Source organism: Erythrolamprus reginae, chromosome 1 (assembly GCF_031021105.1).
Source record: "Erythrolamprus reginae isolate rEryReg1 chromosome 1, rEryReg1.hap1, whole genome shotgun sequence".
Taxonomy (NCBI): domain Eukaryota; kingdom Metazoa; phylum Chordata; class Lepidosauria; order Squamata; family Dipsadidae; genus Erythrolamprus; species Erythrolamprus reginae.
The window spans coordinates 84744679-84770727 of NC_091950.1; the positions used below are offsets into that span (position 1 = coordinate 84744679).

The following is a 26049-nucleotide window of genomic DNA, read 5'->3' on the forward strand; positions in this document are numbered from 1 at the left end:
GCAGAATCAACGGGGGGGAAGGGCGGGGCGGGAAGTGGGCGGGGAGAAGCTCGGGGTGATAAAGAGGGATGGGAGGGGGGAGGCGCGGCGCGTTCCTGTCAGTTGCATCGCCGGGAAGCTCGCGCGACATCCTCGCAGCTGATTGGTCCCGGCGCCGGCTCTAGGCCAAAGCGACTGGAGCTTTCCTCCTCTTTTTTGACGGTTCGCAGAAGCGGCGGCCGCGATGGGTTCTCGGGCGTCTACGCTGCTCAGGGACGAGGAGATCGAGGAGGTCAAGAAGGAGACGGGCTGTGAGTAGGCGCCGGTTTAGAAACGATCAGCGGCGGGCGCGGCGACGTCGCCCGAAGCAAGAGCGCCGACCTTCGCCTGTTCGGGGTTCTGGCCGGGCGAAATTCCCCTTCCTTCCCTTGGCTTGAATATATAACTTTCATTGCCACCGGCAAGGAACGAGGCCAACCGAGCCCTTCCGCGTTGCCGCCGCCTCCTCGGAGGATGGCGGGGCCGTATTGAGCGAGGTGGCGGCGCTGTGATCTTTCCCGGTCGTGACCATCCCTCGGCTCCGAGTCCGCCCTTCCTCCGGGTCTCCGGGTCACCTTGGACCACCCGGCTCCCTGAGCCTGCGCGCTTCGCTCAACGATAGCCGGTATCGGTCGAGTTGGCGCGATCCAAACATAGAAACATAGAAGATTGACGGCAGAAAAAGACCTCATGGTCCATCTAGTCTGCCCTTATACTGTTTCCTGTATTTTATCTTAGCATAGATATATGTTTATCCCAGGCATGTCTAATTTCAGTTACTGCGGATTTACCAACCACGTCTGCTGGAAGTTTGTTCCAAGCATCTACTACTACTACAAACCAAACCATTCCCGCCCCCCCCCAAAAAAAATCCTGTCTCGTGGAATAACGAAGCGTCTTCCCATGTCTTATATCCGGTTAAAGGACACTGAGAGAGAGTTTGGCATTTATAATAAATAATAATAGCAACAAAGTTGGAAGGGACCTTGGAGGTCTTTTAGTCCAACCCCCTGCTTGGGCAGGCAACCCTACACTACTTCAGAGAAATGGTTATCCAACATTTGGGGAAAATGATCCTCTTCCCTAAGAGTCTTAAGACTCATGTATGCCACCAGGCTTGGGCCATTAGATCTTAGCCCCCTGGCCGAGGGATGTCATGTTTGATTGTTGCTGGAATGGGTGTGATTGATTTTAATTAAATTGGGGGGGGGGGTTATATTAGCTTATTTAGTTTAATTAATTGGATTTAACTATTTTATATCATTGTTTCTTTTATATGTTGTAAGGCGCCCTGAGTCCTCAGAGAGGAGCGGCATATAAATCCGATAGATAGATAGATAGATAGATAGATAGATAGATAGATAGATAGATAGATAGATAGATAGATAGATACCGGTAGATGTTTATAACACTTGGGAAGAAGGCTAGCTGGCCACCTTAAAATGCGTCCTTGAGTCTTGGCAGAAAAGCTATGCCGGCCCCCACTGGCAGGGAATTGGTTGGTGACTCTGATGGTCATTTCCTACTTTGCTTCAGGGGTAGGTAGGGCCTCCTGAATGGGACTGTCCTGTCCATTTTCATGTAAAACAAGTTTAAAAAAACAATAGGTGGATTCCTCTCTCTTCATTTCCTGTTTTATCAAGTGCCTAGCCTGCCTATGGAAAAAAACAACCCCCTACTACTTTCCTTAATAATAGCAATAGCACTTATACTTCATGGTGCTTTTACAGCATATTGCCCCCAACAATCAGGGTCTTAGTTTTAACTCATCTCAAGGATGGAAGGCTGAGTCAACCTTGAGCTGGTGGTGAGATTTGAACTGCTGAACTACAGCTAGCAAGGGAGACGAGCAGGATTGTGCAAGTATAGGTGTGGGGTGGAACGACATTAAAAGGTGAGTTTTCGCACCTATTAAGTTGTCCAACTATCAGGTCCGGCATGGGAATATTTTGAACCTGTGTAAACTTTCCATCAAATCAATTCTAAATGTAAGGCTTGAAAAGAGCACACGTACACCTGGGTCCAAAAATAGCTTAGTTGGCGGGTCACAGGTGTGGAGGGAATGGCTCACAAGCAAAGCAGGAGGGAATTCTTCTGGTGCTCCTGGCTCAGAGCAACCTCGCCCTGGGGCTTGTTATCAGACACTTTCTAAAGATGGGCTCCTGAAAGATCAAGCCAAGAGATCAGATGAAGGCATAAGAATGAAAGAATTAATATGGTTCCCTGGGGGGAGATTTTAAGACGCATAAGAAAGAATTGGAAATCTTTTGAGAAGGTTGCAAATGTGGGAATTGTGTGAGGACAACCCAGAAACCAAGGACAAATTGATATGAAAAGAAGCATCATGACAAAAAAAAAGAAAAGAAATGTCCTGTATAAAGGTGCTGCAGTGATTTTATAAATTGAGGATTTCCAGCAAGTTAAAATGGACAGAACAGGAAGGAAGGAATGGCCTATGAGAACATGAATATCTGGCAATCTCCAAGCAATGCCTCTTTTTCCCCTCTCAGTTGACCCAATCTATCTGTGATTGCTTTGGATTTTTGGGCTTGGTTCCAAGCAGTGGGGGTGGGGAGGGCTTCCTATCCCAGAGCAAATAAGGGAGAGATCTGATGCAATAATGGCAAGCTAAAAGAATGCTGCAGCACATTGATATCACAATGCTTCCATGTTCTTTTTGCCTTCTGATGTGAGGAGCCTGGAACTCAGAAGGGGCTGGCTGCCAGACATTTCTTTCAACTCTCCTCATGAAAGTTGTGATAAAACAACAACAAAAGTTGTGCTTAAAATGACTTGGCAACAGAGACATTGTATTCTCTTAAAGGGAATGCAAGTTCTGTTTTGTAAACACAGGTCTATTTTTTAAAAAAAGAGGATTATACTGTATTAGTGTATGTAAGGATCTTGTATGAGATCCCACAAATGTTTGGAAAGAATGTGTCACATGTAGAGACGCCTCTACAGAAGTCAGGTGTCCTGTCTCTTTGCAAGCCAAAATAAAATTAGGAGACAGGATAAATAAAGGAAAGAGGGCAAGGTCACAGCAGGCTTAGGTAACTCATAAAAGCTGGGCAGATCTTAGCTTTAACAAAATGGTCCAAAGACTTTGTTAACTGAAGTTTCCCATTTAGTGTCCATAGCAAAAAACTGAGTTGAGAAAACAATTTTAAAATTGGAATAATTAAGTACGGTTCTAAACTGTTTCCTCTGTGGTCTGGGAATAAAAGGAAGGAAGACAGCAGGATGGGGACATAAGTAATATTTTTTACAATATATATATTAATGCTGTAATTAAGGGGACATGAGGATGAACTCTTTGTTGTACAGATTCAAAATTATGCTTATATGAACAACTATACCACCCCATTCTATATAAATACTCCCGGTTGCAGCCAAAGGATGTGTTACTTTCTGTTTAGCAAAAAATTAATATTTTTCTATTAGGTGTTGTATTTTCAATTCTTCATTATGTTTTTAGAGCAAGTTTAGCAGTTCAGTTACTCATCTGATCATTTTGGAAAAAAGGACTATAATGTCATAGAAACAATTCTGGAAAGTTTTTCAAATTTACCTGGTGGGTTTTTTTTTTGGCATATAATAGCAGCTTATTTAAAATAAAATATATGAAAATAGCTCCCATTGCTGCTGAATTACTGTCATTTCAGGATTTTTCATTGTTCAATAATCATGTAAATGCCATTTTGCTTAATTTGTAACATTGGATAAATATTCAAATTATTTTAACTTTTTGTTAAGATTTCTATGCTGCTTTATTATAAACATTTATGAACTTTAACAAAAATTTCTCTTTGATGCAGCAATAGCGTTTAGATTTATATACCACTTCACAGTGCTTTACAGCCCTCTCTAAGCAGTTTACAGAGAATAAGTATATTGCCCCTCAACAATCTGGATCCTCATTTTACCGATCTTGGGAGAATGGAAGGCTGAGTCAACCTTGAGCCTACTAAGATTTGATCTGCCAAACTGCTGGCAGCCAATGATCAGCAGAAGTGGCTTGCAATACAGTACTGCACTCTAACCACTGTGCCATCGAGGCTCTAATAATGGAGCATATTGTGAAGAGAATAATTCACTCTCATTGCTTCATTGATTCATTAGTTAATTATTAACAATAGATTGTGCTTCTTTTGTGCATATTTTAGCCTTTTTTAACAGCATTATTTGTTACTGGGTTATCCTGAGCTTTTTAAAATGATGAATAATCATAGAGTTGAATTCAAAATCAATACAGTACTTATATGAAGTGCTTTTTCTTAGATTGTATGCAATGTTGTAATAATTTATAATCACGTCTAACAGAATAGTTTTGCAAGTACATTCTGGGAAGTAAATACCATATAATAATTATTTTTTAGTCATACAACAATATATTCGTTTTATATATTTCATTTCTATTTCTCCTCCATAGAATTAGATCTATTACTTTAGTCTAGGAATCTCTTATTTTTATATATCTAAAATGCATGCATGCTATTGGCATATTATTTATAAATGGTATAATTTATCCTTGATGTGTCCTGGAATAAATAAAGCACAATTAGTGTGTATGAATTTTTGCTTCTCCCCATTCTCCCCTTATTGTATGAATGCAATAAGAGGTTTTATCATAGTTTTAATAATTTAATATGCTGTACTTTAACTTAAAAAATGCTGAAGCCTTTTTATATTATGAAGATGAACAACTCAATAACATTTTAATTTCCTTTTTATAGTTAAGGAATTAAAGCTAAAAGAGCAAGTTGCCTGGGCCTCCTAGTAATTTTGTGGAAGAGTTGGGTCCTAATATGGATTGTGTTCTCAAAAAAAGTTGGGTTTCATAGACAATGCCAGAGGAAAGACTAGTTATATAGTTTGAAGTTACTTGCAAATATTCAGTGTTTTGTTCATGTATGTATGTTTGGTTTGACACAGTTCTATGTTAGAGAAGCCAATCGAGTATTTTAATGTAAGAACTACCATACTGAATTAGACAACAGTGATTTTAATTCAGATTTTTATTCCAACTCTTAACTCTTAACTTGAAACCTACAATTTGAGTTCCTCGGTAGCTGAAGTCTCTTAATTATTAAATGAAATACTACCTTGGTTATTAAATATCAATGATGACAGCTAAATTACAAACACTGAGAAATATAAGGTTGCTTTGTCATAAAAATATTAGAACTCAAAACAATGATTTATAAGTCAGCAGTGTCCTTAGATAATAAAAACTGATACCAGCCTCTGTACTTAGGTGTATAAGTGGATATCAAAACCAGAATCAATAAGTAACACTTTGTGGTTGTTGAAGTGAATGTATCTGTTGCTTAATTGATAATGGGGTAGGTTAGGAGTAATATTTTCAGGGGTTTCCCTATGGAGTCAGTTTGTCATCTGCTAATTTCCATACTATTCTTCTCCTCCTTCTAAACCTGTTCTCAGGGACCTGTTGCAATAGGAGTCGCTGGGTTAAAGAATGCTAAATAATCTCATTATGGTACAAAAGTTCACAGCAGGCAATTCAATTTTCTCAATTAAGATGCTGAACTTCCTGGTTGTGCAGGTGATAAGTCTGTCAACAGTTGACTGCTTGTGTACTTTGTGTCTCTTTTCTCCAGTTCTTAACTACAGCAAATGTTAGTGTAATTTTTGGAAATGCTTAGTATATTTTGATGTACAAAAATAAAACTACTTTAGTAATCATAGGGATACTAAATCAGTGCAGATAAATTAACAGCAGACCAGGAAACCCTGTGAACTTGGATTTTTAGAAGATTTTGCAAAGTTTCATTAAAAGGCTGTGACACATTTGGTGGTTATGCAACAAAAGATCCAACTCACCACAGATTTATCATTTCTTCATTTTAATTTTTAACTGAAGTTAGCATTTTTCACTATGATAGAAAATGAGCAAGAAACTTTAGGAGCTGGGATTGTAGTCTTTTCATTAACAGTTTGAAACTAGGGACTGGAGAATTCATACCAAGATACAGGTACGGGATCTTGGCATAATGCTTGATCATTGAATACTTGACCTATGTTATTACATTATAAGACCTAATTCTATATTCAACATCATCATGAGGAAAGAAATTTTTTACATTATGAGATCCAAGGTTGAACATTATGGCTCAGAACATGAGTTCATACAGTGCTTAGAGAGTGATTATTATGGTGGTAAAATTGGAGGAAAGAAATATCACTTTGTCTAGTGGTTGAAGGCATCAGGCTAAAAACCAGGAGATTGTGAGTTCTAGTCCCATTTTAGACATGAAGTCTGGCTGGGTGACTTTGAAACAGTCACTTTCTCTCTCAGCCCAACACAAGGTTATTATTGTGAGGATCATAGAGGGAAGAAGGAGTATTAGTATTAAACTCAATATATAAATAAATAAAATACATTTTTTAAAAATGTTGTCATTCCCTCCAAGGTAAGATTAGCCACCACCCTTGCTGGCTTTATAGAAAGTCCTTAAAATATGGGAAGCCCATGAGTTGGCTGTATTGTATTGAGGTGATTGTTATTCTCGACAATCTTCATTTTTATGTTTTTAATACATTTTTTAGCTATGTTTAATTGTTTTAATGATTTTTATATCATTTCCATTAGGTTATGCCAGTGAAGAGACCTATTCAGTTATATATACCACATATAAATTTGCTAAATAAATAAATGTATTAGATTTGTATGCCGCCCCGAGTCTACGGAGAGGGGCGGCATACAAATCTAATAAATAATAATAATAATAATAATAATAATAATAATAATAGATTAAAAATGACACACGGGTCAGGATTACTTTTATTTTGACATCTATAGTAAGAAAATCTTGCAAATCTGATTGTGCTTCCCTTTATCTTTGTGTCAATTAGGGAGAGGTCTGTCTTGAGACATTTACTCATGCTCCTTTCTTGGCATGAGCCTGGAGACCCTCTTACCTGACTGTTGCCTTTGGTAATGGCTCTTCCTTCTAACCATCAAGGCCATTCTCCATTCCTTCTGCATATATACTTTTCTTCGATCTCCTAGATAAAAAGTGTGATGTAAAATTACAACTTAATTAACATTATTTAAATGTCACCAGACTGTTACCACTGAACATATCCTGCTGGTTTTAAAAGATAGTTAGGAAATTCATAGAGGATAGGACTATATCATGATGGAAGTACAGTGGTACCTCATCTTACGAACGCCTCTTCTAACGAACTTTTCAAGATACGAACCCGGTGTTTAAGCTTTTTTTGCCTCTTCTTCCGAACTATTTTCACCTTACGAACCCAAGCCGCTGCTGCTGGGATGAAGGGGTTTCTTTCCCCCCCCCTTTTTTGAAGAAAGAAAAGGGAGGGGCGGCTTCGAGGGGGAAGAGACTCCATTTAAATAACTAGGAGAACAGTGTGTTTGCAAGCACTGAAAGAGTGTCGTTTGAAGAAAGAAAAGGGAGGGGCGCCCCCCTTGCCTTCCTTCCTTCCCACTCACCCTTTAGCCTTGCTTCTTCCACCCGCCCCCTTTAGCTGCTCCTCCCTGCCCTCTGTTCGCCTCCCTTCTAAAGTTTGGGATTTTCCTGAAGGATTTGCACCCATTATTTGCTTTTACATTGATTCCTATGGGAAACATAGTTTCACCTTACGAACTTTTCACCTTACGAACCTCCTCCTGGAACCAATTAAGTTCGTATGATGAGGTACCACTGTACCTACATTGCCTCTTGTATCAGAAACAATATCTCAGTATAAGTTACCAGTAACTGGGAGAAGGGTGGCATATAAATTTAATAAATAAAGTAAATCAAAGAAATGAGAAGTTCAGAAGTATGAAATATGAATGAATGTATTTGTTTAATTTAAGCCTTATTTCTTTTTTTCTCCCAGTTTCTCATAGTCAGATTACTCGTCTATACAGTCGGTTTACTAGCCTGGACAAAGGAGAGAATGGTACCCTAAGGTAAGTACTTTTAGTTATTCTCTTAGCTTTCTAATTATGCAAATAGTCTTTGCCATTCCTCATAGAAAAAGACCTCATGGTCCATCTAGTCTGCCCTTATACTGCCCTTATACTATTTCCTGTATTTTATCTTAGGATGGATATATGTTTATCCCAGGCATGTCCTCCCCCCAATTTTTCTCCCTGGTTCAGGTTATCCTCATTACGATCTATCCCTAATGTGGTCTACAGGCATTAGATGTTTGTATATATGGCCACAATGACAGAATCCATTCATTCAGCTTGCTATTGCTGTTTTTCTCTTCCATTTTGCCCAGCATTACAGTTTTCTCCAAATAATAATGTGTGTCAATTGTCATAAATTGAACCTGGTTATTTGTGTCTTGAGTGATTTGTTTAATGAGCCATTTGTTACATTTTATTGGCTGTCCATGGTATTCTTAGGAGTTTTCTTCAAAAGCATTGATGCCGAAAGTCCTCAGCTTATGACCACAGTTGAGCCCAAAATGTATGTTGTAAAGTGAAAAATTGGTTAAGTGAGTTTTGCCCCATTTTTACTTTGTTGTTGTTAAATTAGTAACACGGTTGTTAAGTGACTGTGGTTTCCCCATTGACTTCGCTTGTTAGAGGTTTGCAACGGGAACACATGAGCCCGTGACACTGCAATTGTCATAAATGTGAGTCAGTTGTCAAGCATGCGAATGTAAATCATGGGACCATGGAGATGCTACAACGGTCATAAGTGTGAAAAATTGTCATAATGTTGAGACTTTAGAAAGAGTGCAGAGAAGAGCAGCAATGATAATTAGGGGACTAGGGCTGAAACATAGGAAGAACAGTTACAGGACTGGATCATCATTCATTAAATATTACTTTCTATTGCCAAATGGAGAACCAATCATTATCTGAATTCTTCAGTCTTAGATCTTATATTTCTTTCATTCCCCTAAATAGGGTAAGGCAGTAGCCTGCAGAGGCTTACATAACAAGCTTATATAAATTCTGTTTGGAACTTTATATATAAGCTGAATGTGTTAGGTGCAGAAGCGCTTCTAATTTATTAAGATTGCATTTATCAGTAATAATAATAAATAATAATAATAATAATAATTTATTAGATTTGTATGCCCCCCCTCTACGAGGACTCGGAGAGAGGCGGTATACTTACTATTTTAATACTTAAAAATTGCTGACTTTGAAATATTTTAGGTGTAATATGTATTGGGAAATTGTTTAAAGGACATACTTATCTATTTTTTATTTATTTCTTCATTTAGCATTCTTTTCCAAAAAGTATCTAATTTAAACTAAGTACTATTTTTTTTGCTTCTTCATCCTGAAATATTTCTTTTCCCTTTATCTTAAGAAGTGGATTTCTATCTTCCCCTGAGTCACCATTATGGTACTAATAAAAGTTATAAATAGTAAAGTGTCCCTTTCCTAGCATTATCCCTAATGTTTCTTTTTCTTCAGGTTTATAAAAGGTATTATTTTCTTCATTATAAACCCAGTATAGAAAGATTTTGCACAATTCTATCCATCCATTGTAGGCATCTGATTTCTTTCTGAATGTCCGTAAAGTCAGATAACAATCATGAACAACTATGACATGTTTCTATCCCTTTTTTTTCTTCTGTCTTCACACGCTGTAATAGGTGGGTGACTTCATCGTTGTAACTGTACCCTTAGTGTTTACATTTGACTTACACTGTGGTGACACTTTTTAGAAAGTGCAGTAATTGGGCAAGAAAAAGGCATGGTGATATTACCAGAGCAACGAATGTTTGCTTGAAATGGAAAGACATATTTTTCTAATCGCATAGTATAGCGCAGAGGTGTCAAACTCAAGGCCCACTTAAATTTGGGCCATAGGGCTGCCCTGGAAACAAGGAAGGACCCCCCTCCAGTGCTTCTGCCACTGAAAACGGAGCTTGGGAGGGCCACATTTTTGCTGGTAGTGAGTTGCATGAGGCAATCGCAGCTGAAAATGGAGCATGGAAGCCTGCTTTCACTGGTCTTCACAAAGTTTAGAGTGCTCAGTCCATCACAGACGTCCCTGACATGAGCGATGTTAACCCAGATAAGACGGAGTGGCTGTGGGTTCTGCCTCCCAAGGACAATTCCATCTGTCCATCCATAACCCTGGGGGTGGAATTATTGACCCCCTCAGAGAGGGTCTGCAACTTGGGTGTCCTCCTCGATCCACAGCTCACATTAGAGAAACATCTTTCAGCTGTGGCGAGGGGGGCGTTTGCCCAGGTTCGCCTGATGCACCAGTTGCGGCCCTATTTGGACTGGGACTCACTGCTCACAGTCACTCATGCCCTCATCACCTCGAGGTTCCATTACTGTAATGCTCTCTACATGGGGCTACCTTTGAAAAGTGTTCGGAAACTTCAGATCGTGCAGAATGCAGCTGCGAGAGCAATCATGGGCTTCCCAAGGTATGCCCATGTTACACCAACACTCCGCAGTCTGCATTAGTTGCCGATCAATTTCCGGTCACAATTCAAAGTGTTGGTTATGACCTATAAAGCCCTTCATGGCATCGGACCAGAATATCTCCGGGACTGCCTTCTGCCGCACGAATCCCAGCGACCGGTTAGGTCCCACAGAGTTGGCCTTCTCCGGGTCCCGTCGACTAAGCAATGTCGTTTGGCGGGACCCAGGAGAAGAGCCTTCTCTGTGGCGGCCCTGACCCTCTGGAATCAGCTCCCCCCAGATATCAGAGTTGCCCCCACCCTCCTTGCCTTTCACAAGCTCCTTAAAACCCACCTCTGTCATCAGGCATGGGGGAATTGAAATTTCCCTTCCCCCTAGGCTTATAGAATTTATACATGGTATGCTTGTATGTATGAGTGGTTCTTTAAATTGGGGTTTTTTAGATTGTTTTTAATATTAGATTTGTTTACATTGTCTTTTTATATTGTTGTTAGCCACCCCGAGTCTTCGGAGAGGGGCGGCATACAAATCTAATAAATACAAATACAAATACAAATTGACTAAAGCCGCCCTGGTCCCCTGCAGGTCAAATACAATCCTGATGCGGCCCTTAATGAAATTGTGTTTGATACCCCTGGCATAGTAGATCAATCTATCAATTTACACCTCTGCAAATAAAAAAAAATGAAATGTTTAACTGTAGTTTGGCAGGCTGGTTTGTTAAATATATGATGTACGATTTGTTCTGAATGATGGCAGTCAAAACTAAATATTCCAGATCAGTGTTCCCTCTAATTTTTTTTTGGGGTGGGCGGAAAAGTATAGTGTCTGAGCGGCAGTCCCTTTGGGACTGGGTGGCACTCTTTCCCTCTCACTCTTTCCCTCTCGGCTTCTGGGCAGGTTTGAAAAACTCTGAGTTGATGATGATTTTTAAGTGAGCCATTGCTCACTGCTCAGCTTAGAGGGAACTATGTTCCAGATTGCTTCAAAAACAATTATTTTGGGGTAGAGTTTACCTGATAGTGTTGCTATGGCATACAAATGGAAGAAACAAACATTCCCGTGTAAATTCCAACCTAAACTAGTATAAGAAGGTTTAATTAAAACGAAACTTGCATTTCAGTATTCATTCACTTTTATGACTTGTGTAGATTTTCTAGTTAACATTCCTGGTAAATAATATTACCCTCATGAGTAAAATGGCATGTTTAAAGGTGATTGACAGTGACAAAAATAGATTTTTAAAAGGTATATGTAGTTAACATGAGGTTAATGTTCAACTTAAAGCTCAGCTGTAAAACATACAATATAGAGAGAGATATGGTCTGTTTAATTTTTAAAACCTGAATCTGAACAAAAAGAAATAAAAAGTTAGTGGAGGAAGCTTATATATATTATATATAATACAATAACATTTTGTAATATATAATATATGATAATATATATTATGTTAGATTCTAATATTGTACTGTAATTTTTAACTTCGTAAGCCGTCAAAAATCACATGTGGCTATAGAAATTGGACAACCAACCAATAAATAAATAGAGTTAAATTAGTTAATTTTGCACAGGTAAATATGGTTGAGTGGGATTTGCATTGTACAATTAGATATGGTTGGATGGGTGGGATTACTAGATAAGTGGATTAGGAAACTTTTACACAGTGACAATCCTATTTAAATATCCATTTATAAATCCACTGAGAGAATATTCAAATAAAAACAAAATCTTAATATTTTCAAGAATAGCTGCTAGCTATTTGACTTTTATTTTATTTTGGAGTAAGATTCAGGGAGTTGTACTTTGGAGTCACAAACAAAAAAGTACCTTGAAGCATATGAGAGCACTCATGTAGAAATATGGACTAATGGTGGGTTGTGGATCCTTTTGCTGCCGATTTGCTCAACGTCATGCCAGGTGTGTGCATACATGCCCGCAGGCAATAAAAAAAATAGCTTTTGCGCATGTGCAGAAACAAAAATTAGCTTCTGTGCATACGCAAAAGCAAAATCCAAGATGGCGGCACCCATAGACCAGCATGGACAGAACTTGCTCCATGACATCATCACCGGTTTACTAACGGATTTAAAGAACCAGTTAGAACCGGTAAGAACCCACCTCTGATGTGGACACTTTCTGTGACTCACCAAAGAAGATAGATAATACGTGTCCCATGATAATGTTTCAGAATCCAATCTGAATCCAATCTTCTGTCTGTAACTTGTTAAAAAGTGCTGAGGCTTTTCCCAACAATATTGCTTTGCTTTCTCTTTGCAGTTGCAAAGAGCCCAAGAAAAGATTGGTTTGGTTGAAGGAGGGAGGTGTCTGAAATATTTTATTGGCCTTACTGGATGTAAAAGTGAAAAAAGGATTCTTAAAATAGTACTCTTGCTTTCCTTAGTGATGGGCAAAATAGCACTTGAATTGGACTTTCAATATAAATAATTGAGTTATTAGGCTTACAATCTTTCTTTAGTAAATCTCTACAGTTATTGTACAGCACTAGGTTGTATACTCCAGATTATTTTTCTTTTTCAAGTGCATTTAGATTTGAAGGGGTAATTTTCTCTATCATTCTAAATCAGAGGTCTTCAAACTTGGCAACTTTAAGGCTTGTGGACTTCAACTTCCAGAATTCTCCAGCCAGTATAGCTGAGAGTTGAAGTCCACAAGTCTTAAAGTTGCCAAGTCTGGGTAACCCTGTTTGTAAACAATATATTTAAAATTATATAATAAAAATAAAATATAATCATAGAGGTATACAGTATAAGAAACTAGAGTACTGTAGAGCAGTGTTTCCCAACCTTGGCAACTTGAAGATATCTGGACTTCAACTCCCAGAATTCCCCAGTCAGCATTCACTGGCTGGGGAATTTTGATAGTTGAAGTCCAAATATCTTTAAGTTGCCAAGGTTGGGAAACACTGCTGTAGAGTACTATACCTTAACCTGTTATGTTTGAAAAATATTTTGATTAAAGGAGCTTTCTTTTTCATAGAATAGCTTTGGACAGATATAGCTAGTGCATTTAAATTTTTTAACAAAGTTGAAGCAAAAGTAACGGAGCATGGTGATTTGTTTTTTAATACACTCCTGGCTTTTACTGAAAGACGTTAATGGAGATGGCATTTGAACAAAAAAAAAGATTAAGAGTGGACACAATGATATAGATAAGCGATTGGGTATTAAATAATGTAGCAACATGAAAGTTAATTTAAAAATGCATATCTTTCACTTCTTTGAAGATGGTCTTTCTTAAAACTTTTCTTTGTAGTTTCATTATAGTGGAAATTGCTCATATTTAATTTAGATTTTCTACATGGTAAAATGTAATTTTAAATTGATAGTGAGCTAGAACAGAGGTCCCCAACCGCCGGTCCGCGGACCGGGACCGGGCCGTTGGGGCTTTTCAGCCGGTCCGCGGCGCCAGGGCCCCCTCGGCCTTTCCGCACCACCAGCGGCGCTCCCCCCGCCAGCCAGCCAAGCCCCGCGCCCGCTGGAACCGGCTCCTCGCTCTCCCCCCGCCGCCCGCCGCGTTTGCAGGTGGGGAGGGTTGGGCGGCCCGCCAAGGCCAGGAGGGACGCCGCTGCCCCCCCTTCCCTCTCTCCGCCCGCCGCTGCGCCTCCTTGACGCCGAGAGGAAATGCCGGCAAAGGCTTTCCTCAGCGGAGGCCGGCGAAGGTGATATTGAATGTCGGGGGAGAACGGGCGGTTGCGCGCGCTCCCTATCTCCCTGCTAGCCCACTCGGAATATTCAAAATAAGAAAAACCTTTGCCTCTCCTGCAAACCCCCTTGCTGAGAGCCCGGGGCGAAAGTGCTCTCGCAAAGGTGAGGCGGGCAGGGCGTGCGCGCGTCATCGCTGAGAAGAACGGAGAGAGAACGAGAGTGAGTGAGAGCAACAGACAGCAAGATAGAGAGAAAGTGAGAAAGAGAGAGTGAGAAAGGGGGGGAGAGAAAGAGATAGCAAGAGAGAGAAAGAGCGTGAGAAAGAAAACAAGAAAGAGTGAGAGAGAGAGAAAGCAAAAGAGACAGAAAGAAAACAAGAGAGAGAAAGTGAGAAGAAGAGAGAGAAAGAGGGGGAGAGAGAGAGAAAGAGAGAGGGGGGAGAGAGAGAAAGAGAGGGAGAGGGAGAAAGAGAGAGGGAGAGGGGGGAGAGATAGCAAGAGAGGGAGAGAGGGAAAGGGGGAGAGAGGGGGGAGAGAAAGAGAGAGGGAGAGAGAGAGGAGATAAAGGAAGAGGAGAGAGAGAAAGGAAGAGAAAGAAAGAAAGAGGGATAGAAAGAGAGAGAGAGTGAAAGATGCTCGGTGAGCCTTTCTTTGAAGTTGCCTTTCTTTCTTTCTCTTTCTTGCTTTCTTTCTTGCTCTTTTTCTTTCTCTCTTTTACCTTCCCTTCCTCTATTTCTTCTTTTCTTTCTCCTTCCTACCTTCTTCCCTTACTCTCCCCTTTCATAAGTTTCCTTGCTTCCTTCCTCTGTTCCTGTCCCTTCCCCCTTTCTTTCTTTCTTTCTTTCTTTCTTTCTTTCCTTCCTTTCCTCCCTCCATTTCTTGCTTTCCTTTTCCTTCCTCCTTTCTTTCCTCCCTCATTCCCTTCTTTCACTCCTTCCTCTCTTACTCTCCCCTTTCACACCTTTCTTTGCTTCCTTTGCACCCTTCTTTTGTTCCTGTCCCTTCCCTCTTTCCTTCCTTCCTTCCCACCCTCCGTCCATTCATTCACCCATTCCTCTCTTGATCGCCCCTTTTACGGCGCCGCTGACAGCTAGCTCCCCCCCCCACCGGGCCATGGAAAACTGGTCTGGCTTAAAGCCGGTCCCTGGTGCAAAAAAGGTTGGGGACCTCTGAGCTAGAAGATTCCAATTTATTAAAGAAAGTATTGTATTAGTCATTTCAAAGTCCCAACAGTACAAATATATAGATATTTTGTTAAATTTAGTTCAATATTTCATGATTTCCCAGCATTGATTATTAATCCTGCTCGAGTAGGATGTTGGACTAGATGGCCTACAAGGTCCCTCCCAATTCTAATAATAAATAAAATATATCGTGCTATAGGTCCTAAACATACACAAAATTAAATAGATACTTTTAATTACATTGGTTATGAACTAACATTCATTTATTTGATATTGTAGCCGTGAAGACTTTCAACGCATTCCAGAACTTGCTATTAACCCATTGGGGGATAGGATTATCAATGCCTTTTTCCCAGAAGGGTAAGTTTTATGTCATCTGAGTTCAATTTATTCCATGAGAATGCTAGTAGAATATATCTAGATGGATATTCTTAAATGCTAATTTGTAAAGTTTCAGATTACAGACTTGATCTTCAATGTCATCTGGATGAAATTCAAATCAATAGAGTCTGTAAACTTCAATTGCTGCCAACTGCATATGCTTGAAAGCAGCATTAGTATACAGTGATCCCCCGGTTATTGCGTCCCCGACCATTGCGAACAGGGTAATTTGCGATTTTTGAACCCGGAAGTCAAAACACCATCTGCGCATGCGTGCCCTTTTTTCTATGGGCACGCATGCGTGGATGGCGCCGGGCAGATCAGCTGCTGGGCGGCTTCCCTGGGTCTTCCCCCTCTTGCTGGCGGGAGGGCGAAGCCCCCCCCAGCACCCGCTCGCCCGCCCTTCGCCCTTCGCCCGGGAAGTTCGCCAGGAGTCAGCGGAGAACGGCGCGCCTGTTTTAAAACGATCGGAGCCAGCCGGCTCCGATCGTTTTAAAGCAGGCGCGCCGTTCTCCGCTGACTCCTAAAGCGGGGAAGTTCGCCAGGAGTCAGCGGAGAACGGCACGCCTGTTTTAAAACGATCGGAGCTTTCCAATGAGTCCCGAAGACAAACGTCAAACTTCCGCGTTTGTCTTCGGGACTCATTGGAAAGCCGCGCGGGTGTTTTAAAACGTCGCCGCCGACATGGGGGGCTTGCTAGCACCCCCCCAAACCCAGGTTGGGGGTCCGGGGGGGTGCTAGCGAGCCCCCCATGTCGGCGGCGACGTTTTAAAACAGCCGCACCGCCCCCAATCTTCGGCTCCTCGCTAGCGCTGCGGAAGTTAAAAACACCATCTGCACATGCGCAGATGGTGTTTTTACTTCCGCAGCGCTACTTCGCGAAAACCCGCTCGTTGCGGGGGGTCCTGGAACGGAACCCTCGCAACGAGCGGGGGATCACTGTACAGTGATCCCCCGTTTATTGCGTCCCCAACCATTGCGAATAGGGTACTTCGCTATTTTTCAACCCGGAAGTCAAAAATACCATCTACGCATGCGTGCCGGGCACGCATGCGTAGATGGCAGCGGCTTCCCTGGGTCTTCCCCCTCTTGCTGGCGTCAGCGAGGAGTTTCCCCACCGCCCACGCAAACTCCTCGCTGCCGCCCGCCCTTCGCCCGCCCACGCCGTTCATTCTCGCCGCACGGGCCTGTCCACGCTGTCTCTCGGCGCTTTCCAGCTGAGTCCGGGAGCGAGTTCGCTCCCGGACTCAGCACGAAAGCGCCGAGAGACAGCGCCCCCCGGACCCCCAACCCGGGTTTGGGGGGTGGTAGGAAGCTCCCATTGTTGGCGGAGACCTTTTAAAACACTCGCGCGGCTTCCAGGACTCGGTTTGGAAGCCGCGCGAGTGTTTTAAAAGGTCTCCGCCAACAATGGGAGCTTCGTAGCACCCCCCCCGAGCCCCCAACCCGGGTTTGGGGGGTGGTAGGAAGCTCCCATTGTTGGCGGAGACCTTTTAAAACACTCGCGCGGCTTCCAGGACTCGGTTTGGAAGCCGCGCGAGTGTTTTAAAAGGTCTCCGCCAACAATGGGAGCTTCGTAGCACCCCCCCCGAGCCCCCAACCCGGGTTTGGGGGGTGGTAGGAAGCTCCCATTGTTGGCGGAGACCTTTTAAAACACTCGCGCGGCTTCCAGGACTCGGTTTGGAAGCCGCGCGAGTGTTTTAAAAGGTCTCCGCCAACAATGGGAGCTTCCTAGCACCCCCCCCGAGCCCCCAACCCGGGTTTGGGGGGTGGTAGGAAGCTCCCATTGTTGGCGGAGACCTTTTAAAACACTCGCGCGGCTTCCAGGACTCGGTTTGGAAGCCGCGCGAGTGTTTTAAAAGGTCTCCGCCAACAATGGGAGCTTCCTAGCACCCCCCAAACCCGGGTTGGGGGCTCGGGGGTGTGCTAGCGAGCCTCCCATGTCGGCGGGGATGTTTTAAAACACCCGCGCGACTTTCCAATGAGTCCCGAAGACAACGCGTTTGTCTTCGGGACTCATTGGAAAGTCGCGCGGGTGTTTTAAAACATCCCCGCCGACATGGGAGGCTCGCTAGCACACCCCCGAACCCCCAACCCGGGTTTGGGGGTGTGCTAGCGAGCCCCTCATGTCGGCGGGGATGTTTTAAAACACCCGCGCGACTTTCCAATGAGTCCCGAAGACAACGCGTTTGTCTTCGGGACTCATTGGAAAGTCGCGCGGGTGTTTTAAAACATCCCCGCCGACATGGGAGGCTCGCTAGCACACCCCCGAACCCCCAACCCGGGTTTGGGGGTGTGCTAGCGAGCCCCTCATGTCGGCGGGGATGTTTTAAAACACCCGCGCGACTTTCCAATGAGTCCCGAAGACAACGCGTTTGTCTTCGGGACTCATTGGAAAGTCGCGCGGGTGTTTTAAAACATCCCCGCCGACATGGGAGGCTCGCTAGCACACCCCCGAACCCCCAACCCGGGTTTGGGGGTGTGCTAGCGAGCCCCTCATGTCGGCGGGGATGTTTTAAAACACCCGCGCGACTTTCCAATGAGTCCCGAAGACAACGCGTTTGTCTTCGGGACTCATTGGAAAGTCGCGCGGGTGTTTTAAAACATCCCCGCCGACATGGGAGGCTCGCTAGCACACCCCCGAACCCCCAACCCGGGTTTGGGGGTGTGCTAGCGAGCCCCTCATGTCGGCGGGGATGTTTTAAAACACCCGCGCCGCCCCCAATCTTAGGCTCCTCGCTAGCGCTGCGGAAGTAAAAACACCCTCTGCACATGCGCAGAGGGTGTTTTTACTTCCGCAGCGCTACTTCGCGAAAACCCGCTCGTTGCGGGGGGTCCTGGAACGGAACCCTCGCAAAGAGCGGGGGATCACTGTATATCCTGATACTTGAGATTTCTGTTAAGATCCTAAATTGCAAAATACCAATAAGTTAGCATTTGTGAAGTGTAGCATTTTGTCCCTGTTTGGTAATATATTGTTGCATTATAAGACTTCCCTATATACTGTATTTTTCGGAGTATAAGACACACCTTAGTTTTTGGGGAGGAAAATAGGGAAAAGAATCTGCTTATCAGGTATTCATCTGGCTAGCGTCCTTAGTCTGATCAGCTTCAGCACATTATTTTCTCTCCTGGTTAAGGGCTTAAAAAACTTTATTCTGAGACTGTAACAATGAAAGAGCTTGGAAGCCAGTAAGAGCTGGGAACATTATTAACATTACTGGAAAGAAACAGTCAGAAGAAGTAGAGCAATGGAAAAAACATGCAAAGACTTAGGGCGTGGAAAACATTCTTTGCAGAGAGTAACAGTGAACGAGATTGCAAGTGGGAACATCGTTAGCATCTGGTTAGGGCTGGAAAGAAACATTTGGAGCAAAGTAGACCAATGGAAAAAAAACTTGCAAAGACTTAGGGCTTGGAAAACAATCTAAGTAGAGAGTAACAATGAAAGATAGCACCTGGTTAGGGCTGGAAAAAAGCATCTGAAGCAAGTAAAGCAATGAAAAAAAGACCCTACAAAGACGGGGTTTGGAAAACATTCTTCTTCTCAGAGAGTAACAATGAAAGAGCTTTAAAGCCGGTAAAAGCTGGGAACATTGTTAGCACCTGGTTAGGGCTAGAAAGAAACTTCTTTGGAACAAGTTAGAGTAATGGGGAAAAAAACCTGCAAAGACTTAGGGCTTGGAAAACATTCTTCACAGAAAGAAACAATGAAAGAGCTTGGGAACATTAATAGCACCTGGTTGTTTGTTTGTTTGTTTGTTTGTTTGTTTGTTTGTTGATTGATTGATTGATTGATTGATTGATTGATTGGATTTATATGCCGCCCCTCTCCAAAGACTCGGGGCGGCTAACAGCAATCATAAAACAGTGTACAATAGTAATCCAATACTAAAAACGAATTAAAAACCCCTTAATATAAAAACCCAAACATACATACATACAAACATACCATGCATAAAATTGTAAAGGCCTAGGGGGAAAAGGAATCTTAATTCCCCCATGCCTGGTGGCAGAGGTGGGTTTTAAGTAGCTTACGAAAGGCAAGGAGGGTGGGGGCAATTCTAATCTCTGGGGGGAGTTAGTTCCAGAGCGCCGGGGCTGTCACAGAGAAGGCTCTTCCCCTGGGTCCCGCCAAGCGGCATTGTTTAGTTGATGGGACCCGGAGAAGACCCACTCTGTGGGACCTGACTGGTCGCTGGGATTCGTGCTGCAGAAGGCGGTCCCTGAGGTAATCTGGTCCAGTGCCATGAAGAGCTTTATAGGTCATAACCAACACTTTGAATTGTGACCGGAAACTGATCGGCAACCAATGCAGATTGCGGAGTGTTGGTGTGACATGGGCATATTTGGGAAAGCCCATGATTGCTCTCGCAGTTGCATTCTGCACGATCTGAAGTTTCCGAACACTTTTCAAAGGTAGCCCCATGTAGAGAGCGTTACAGTAGTCGAGCCTCGAGGTTAGGGCTGGAAAGAAACATCTGGAGCAAGTAAAGCAATGAAAAAAAAAGCTTATGAAGACAGGGTTTGGAAAACATTCTTCTTCTCAGAGAGTAACAATGAAAGAGCTTGCAAGCCAGTAAAAGTTAGGAACATTGTTAGTACCTTGTTAGGGCTGGAAAGAAACTTCTTCAAAGCAAGTTAGAGTAATGGAAAAAACCCTGCAAAGACTTAGGGCTTGGAAAACATTATTCACAGAGAGAAACAATGAAAGAGCCTACAAAATAAGAATTTAGCAGCTAGTTGGGCTGGAGGGGGGGGGGAAACCCTACATTCAGAGTATAAGATGCACCCTAATTATCAGCCTCTTTTAGGGAGGAAAAAAGTGCGGCTTATACACCGAAAAATATGGTACCCACAATATCTATTCCAGAGAGTTAGGAAGATATGGTGGAACAGCTTTTGAACATCCATGTGGTAGGAGAAGGAAACATGTAACTGGATGATGAAACCTTTACTATTTGCTAATTAAGACTATCCTCCTGATTAAGAGAGAGCAAGAGATTTGCTATAGCAGTTAACTACTGTTTGGTTGAACAAGCGCTTACCTTGAATTTCTAGCCATTGAAAAGAAAATTAGAATAAGACACATTACACACACAATAGCAATAATTCATTGTTCATATTTATCTGAAGCATCATTAAAATAATCTAACAATCAGTATTGTATACATGTAGAGAAGATCAGGTGAATTTCCGTGGATTCATGAGAACTTTGGCTCACTTCCGACCCATTGAAGATAATGAAAAAAGCAGAGACCAGAATGGCCCAGAACCTCTTAATAGCCGGAGCAACAAATTGCACTGTAAGAATTTTTTTAATGGTAATTCATGTGAACTGCATTGTTGTAAGATGAAGTGTAGAGCCATATTAACAGCATCATCTGTCAATCTATTTGCTCGGTCTGCAAAGGAAATGGCTGCTATCCATTTCATTAGAATCAACATAAATATTGGGCATTTATTAAACTTTTACTGTAATTCAGCAATTTAATTTATTCTGAAAGCTGAAATCTTCCTTTTGAAGATTTCATTGAAGGTTTATATAACCATGCTGTAAATGGATATTTATGACAAAAATTATGCTGACATTTAACAGTGTAAATTACATCTAAATCGTCATTGGAGAAATACAGATTTATATTCATTATTGAGTTTACATAGTGTCCATTACGTAATGTCCATTAGCAACATCTAAAGATTAGAAGAATGCCTTTCTATTATGATCCTATCTATTGGTCTGAATCCATATTGCCTATGTGATGTGGTTTGTATATAACAGATTTACCAAAGGTGCTCATCTTGTTTCATTTTCTAGTTGCTTTTCGATTATATGACTTGGACAAAGATGATAAAATTTCTCGAGATGAACTGCTTCAGGTAGAGCAAGTTACTTTCTTATTATAAGTTACTTTAAGTTATTATAAGTTACTATATAAGTTATAAGTTACTTTCTTATTATAAAAAAACTTTTAAAAAGTTTTGTATCTAAGTGATCATTTTTAATGGATAGCAATAGCAATAGCATTTAGACATATACTGCTTCACAGTGCCTTTACAGCCCTCTGTAAGCAGTTTGCAGAATCAACATATTGCCCCCAACAAGGTGGCTTCTCATTTTATCCAATCCTCGAAAGGATCGAAAGCTTAGTCAATCTTGACATTGAACGTTTGTCAGTTGGGCATTTCTGCATTTATTTTTCAATGTGGTTTTGCACATTATAGTAAAGCCAATAGCAAAAAAAAAATTTCTATGTACACAAAGATAGTTCTTGATTTGCAACCCCAATTGAGCCTGGGATTTTGGTCATAAGTTATTATGTATGATATGTATTATGATTTTGTATAGTTATTCTTTCGGGATAAGGAACAGTCTTCGGTTGAAATCCATTTCTGTATAATATGAGTAGTGTAGATAGGGTGGTTTAAGTAATGAGAAATGCAAGTTGCCCACTTCATTCATTGCACCTATACTAACTATTTTTGAGAATTGTGTCCAAGCATTGGAAAGTGTATAAGTATTATTTATTACTTGAATGTGATTGAAATTTTAAGGTAACCTCTTTAAATAACTTATCTTTGAAATACCGGATTCTATTGATGGTATCAAATGGATGTGGGCTGATGTCCTTTCATCTAGAAATGAGGTTTTCATGTTCTACTTATATTTTTGTTTTTAAATGGGAGGTAGGTGGCATTCCAAGAGATGAGATTGATAGACTCTTTCTAGTCGTTTGAATTTAAAACAAAAGCTACTTTCTCATTTCCGTTGAACTTTTGACCATTATAGGTCTTGCGGATGATGGTTGGTGTAAATATCTCTGATGAACAACTTGGTAGTATTGCTGATAGAACAATCCAGGAGGCTGATCAAGATGGTGACAGTGCAATCTCCTTTACAGAGTTTGTAAAAGTCAGTGACAACTTTCAAATCAGTAAATCTGTTTGATAAAGTGTTAAGAGTATATCTGCCATTCTGTTTTATAACAATCGGAATTTTTTTTCTCTCTAATGGTTTTCCAGGTTATTTTTACCTACATACTATTAATATTTCGCGGCATTTATTTTACTATGTATTTATTTTTGCATATTGCCTATTTCCTATAACTCAAGGTGGATATCAATGGCACAACAAATATAGAAAAGATATAATAATAATAATAATAATAATAGTAGTAGTAATACAAGAACAACAATAACAAATAACAACAGCAGAGTTGGAAGGGACCTTGGAGGTCTTCTAGTCCAACCCCCTGCTTAGGCAGGAATCCCTACACTACTTCAGACTACTTGAGTTTGCTCTGGAATGAGCGGCATATAAATACAATCAATAAGATGGTTATCCAACATCTGCTTAAAAACTTCCAGTGTTGAAGCAATCACAAATTCTGTAGGCAAGCTGTTCCACTGATTAACTGTTCCGACTGTCAATAAATTTCTCCTTAGTTCTAAGTTACTTCTCTCCTTGTTTAGTTGCCACCCATTGCTTCTTGTTCTACCCTCAGGTGCTTTGGAGAATAGGTTGACTCCTTCTCTGTGGCAACCCCTGAGATATTGCAACACAGCTAAAATGTTTCCCCTGATCCTTCTTTTCATTAAATTAGCCATGCCCAGTTCTTGCAACCGTTCTTCATATGTTTTAGCCTCCAGTCCCCTAATCGTCTTTGTTGCTCTTCTCTGCACTTTTCCTAGAGTCTCAATATCCTTTTTGCATCGTGGCGACTAAAACAGAATGCAGTACTCCAAGTGTGACCTTACCAAGGCCTTATAAAGGGGTACCCTGTTTCTCTGAAAATAAGACAGCGTCTTATATTAATTTTTGTTCCCAAAGATGTGCTATGTCTTATTTTTTTTCAATGAAGAATTCACATTTATTGCTGAACAAAAAAAAAGAACATTTATTATATACTGTACAGTAGTTGTCATCACAAACCAGCATAACCAGACAAACTGTGAATCCTATCAAGAATTTCTTAGTACTACGTACCATTATTTCCATGTACAACAATTATACTTTCTTCAAATATATGTTATATATCTTCTGTTTGGGAATGCTGCAAAACAAAATGTCTCCTACGTCTTACTTTCGGGGGATGCCTTATATTAGGCAATTCTACGAAACCTCTCCTATGTCTTACTTTCGGGGGTGACTTATTTTCGGGGAAACAGGGTATTAACACTTCACGTGATTTTGATCCTATCCCTCTATTAATGAATCCTAGAACTGTATTGGCTTTTTTGACAGCTGCTGCACACTTGCTAGCTCATAGTTAAATGGTTGTCCACTAGGACTCCAAGATCCCTCTTACAGTTACTACTGTTGAGCAATGTACCACATATACTGTACATGTGTGTTTTATTTTTGTTGCCTAAATGTAGAACCTTACTTTTTTCACCATTGAATTTCATATTGTTAGATAGTGCTATGATATAAAGAAATCATAGCTACCTAGCTAAGGCATCTTTCTATACCAAGAATATTTAGTGTAGCAATCTTCTTTTGGGTGATTTAGAAGGGTATTTAGATTGGATATTGACTATGAATTCTGGATCCCAAGAGAACACCATCTGCAGAGACCATGGGCTCAGTCCTTCCCAGTGGCTTTCCTGCTTCTTCAAAATAAAGTTCCCTCAAAATTCAGGCCAGTCCTGATCCCCTTGATCTGTCAAAAAGCAACAAAGAGTTATTTTTTCCAGCTACTCTTTGGGATCCAGTGTAATAAACTTGTGGACAGATTGGATACATTTGATGGACTGTTCTTTGGTTTCTAATTGAGAGTAAAAAACACATACATTTATACAGAGCATAAGAAGCATTTCCAGTGACGAAAAATACAAGAAAAGCAAGTTGAAGTGAAATGAAATTGGAATAGTCTAACTCTGTTCTTCTTTTTTACAGGTTTTGGAAAAAGTGGATGTAGAACAAAAAATGAGCATCCGATTTCTTCACTGATGAAACAAGGGCAGTTTGTGTTATCCTAATATTTTAAAAAAATACAGCTTATTTTACTCACTTTACTCCTGAGTGTTGCTATTGGTGCATGTGAGGTATGTCTCCAAACTTTTCCTAGTTTGTCCATCAATAAGAACATTCCTTCTGCATCAGAACAAAGGAACGTGGCTGCAGTGCAGCTTGGAAATTAAGCAGTGACAAGGCATCTTCCTTAGCTCTTGAATGATTTCCTTGACCATAAATTGATTTCTCCTCTTGTACTGTGATCTGTCACATTTTACATACTTCTAAAGAGAAAGGGCACATTCTGAAGAGCTGAGAATCGTTGAAACAAAAACGCCTGGTTTAATAGTATTATATGTTGTAATAGCAGCAACTGCCTCTCCCCTCCTTGGTTTCATTTAAATAGATGTTTGTCAGTCTCTTTAAAATATTTAAAAAGTACCGGTAAGAATAACAGGCCAATGGCTAGAATGATTATAGCCTTCCAAACGTGTCAAATGTTATTAATTTGTCCACAGGAAAGTCGGACACCTGCCAAGATTGTAATTTGCAATGTAGTTCACTAGTATAGACTATTAAATAGAAAGCTTTTCTGTTCTCTCTTTCTCTCTCTGAACTGCTTTTTGTGAATGTATTTGATCTAAAATATTTGTGCTTTTTATTATTTGTTGTTAAAGAAATATTTGCAATACATTTCTACGGTGTAACTGTAATGAACGTTATCTTTGTGCTACTGTCTTTATTCATACTGATTATGCTGCATGAGCCTATTTGAATTGTTTGGCTTTCCAGCCCCCCAAAATGGTGAAAGATCAGAATTCAGCAGAAACAATAATAATGTTTATAGGAAAATCTGTAATTTTTTGCACCTGTATAGACATATTAAATAATATATTTCCAAAAATCTCTGTACCAAATCAGATAATTAAAATGAATACAGTACAAGGAACACAATAAATAAATTTTCTAGGTAGGTTGCCTTTACTATAATAAACTAATAGCATTCATTATCAAATGTTGAGTAAAAAAAGTTATATAATTTTACAGTGTTTGTGAAATTTTAGTAAGAAGCACTGTTCAAAGGTTCCTGTCTCCTATAATGTCAAATGCATTTGTATTTAATTTACCTAAATCTTGTATAATTCAATGATCTTTCTGAAATACTATTTTACTTCTTATGTTGCAAAGAGAAATTAATGCTTTTGCAGATCAATAATTTTAATAAGGGAAACATTCAGGGAACAATAACAACAAATTCTCTCAAGAAAAGTATCCTGATTCATATACAAACATTTTATAAAGAATATAATATAATACCAAGATACAGAATTTTATGGATGAAATGTATATATTTTCAAATAAGCTTTTTTCCTTTGCCTGTGTACTTGTAATTTAATGTTGTTCCTTGTAAAATCTATTGTATTCATCAACAATCCATAAATAAAACCTGAAATCTGTA

General features: G+C 40.7%; 1 protein-coding gene across 1 annotated transcript; it reads left to right on the top strand.

The window, feature by feature from the left end:
- Positions 1-36: 36 nt before the first annotated feature.
- On the top strand, positions 37-26049 carry CHP1 (calcineurin like EF-hand protein 1). Its single transcript, XM_070757164.1, has 7 exons — positions 37-290; positions 7891-7963; positions 15533-15613; positions 20813-20940; positions 21453-21514; positions 22425-22547; positions 24534-26049. Exons 1-7 carry the CDS (start codon positions 224-226, stop codon positions 24585-24587), a joined length of 588 nt encoding a protein of 195 aa, XP_070613265.1. The 5' UTR covers positions 37-223; the 3' UTR covers positions 24588-26049.

What these genes read in the sequence shown, in the direction of transcription:
- CHP1 (XM_070757164.1), top strand. Translation starts at nt 224, where the DNA reads ATGGGTTCTCGGGCGTCTACGCTGCTCAGGGACGAGGAGATCGAGGAG. An exon ending in GGTCAAGAAGGAGACGGGCT is followed by an intron (nt 291 to 7,890) that starts GTGAGTAGGCGC and finishes TTTTTCTCCCAG; the next exon opens with TTTCTCATAGTCAGATTACT. An exon ending in GGAGAGAATGGTACCCTAAG is followed by an intron (nt 7,964 to 15,532) that starts GTAAGTACTTTT and finishes TTGATATTGTAG; the next exon opens with CCGTGAAGACTTTCAACGCA.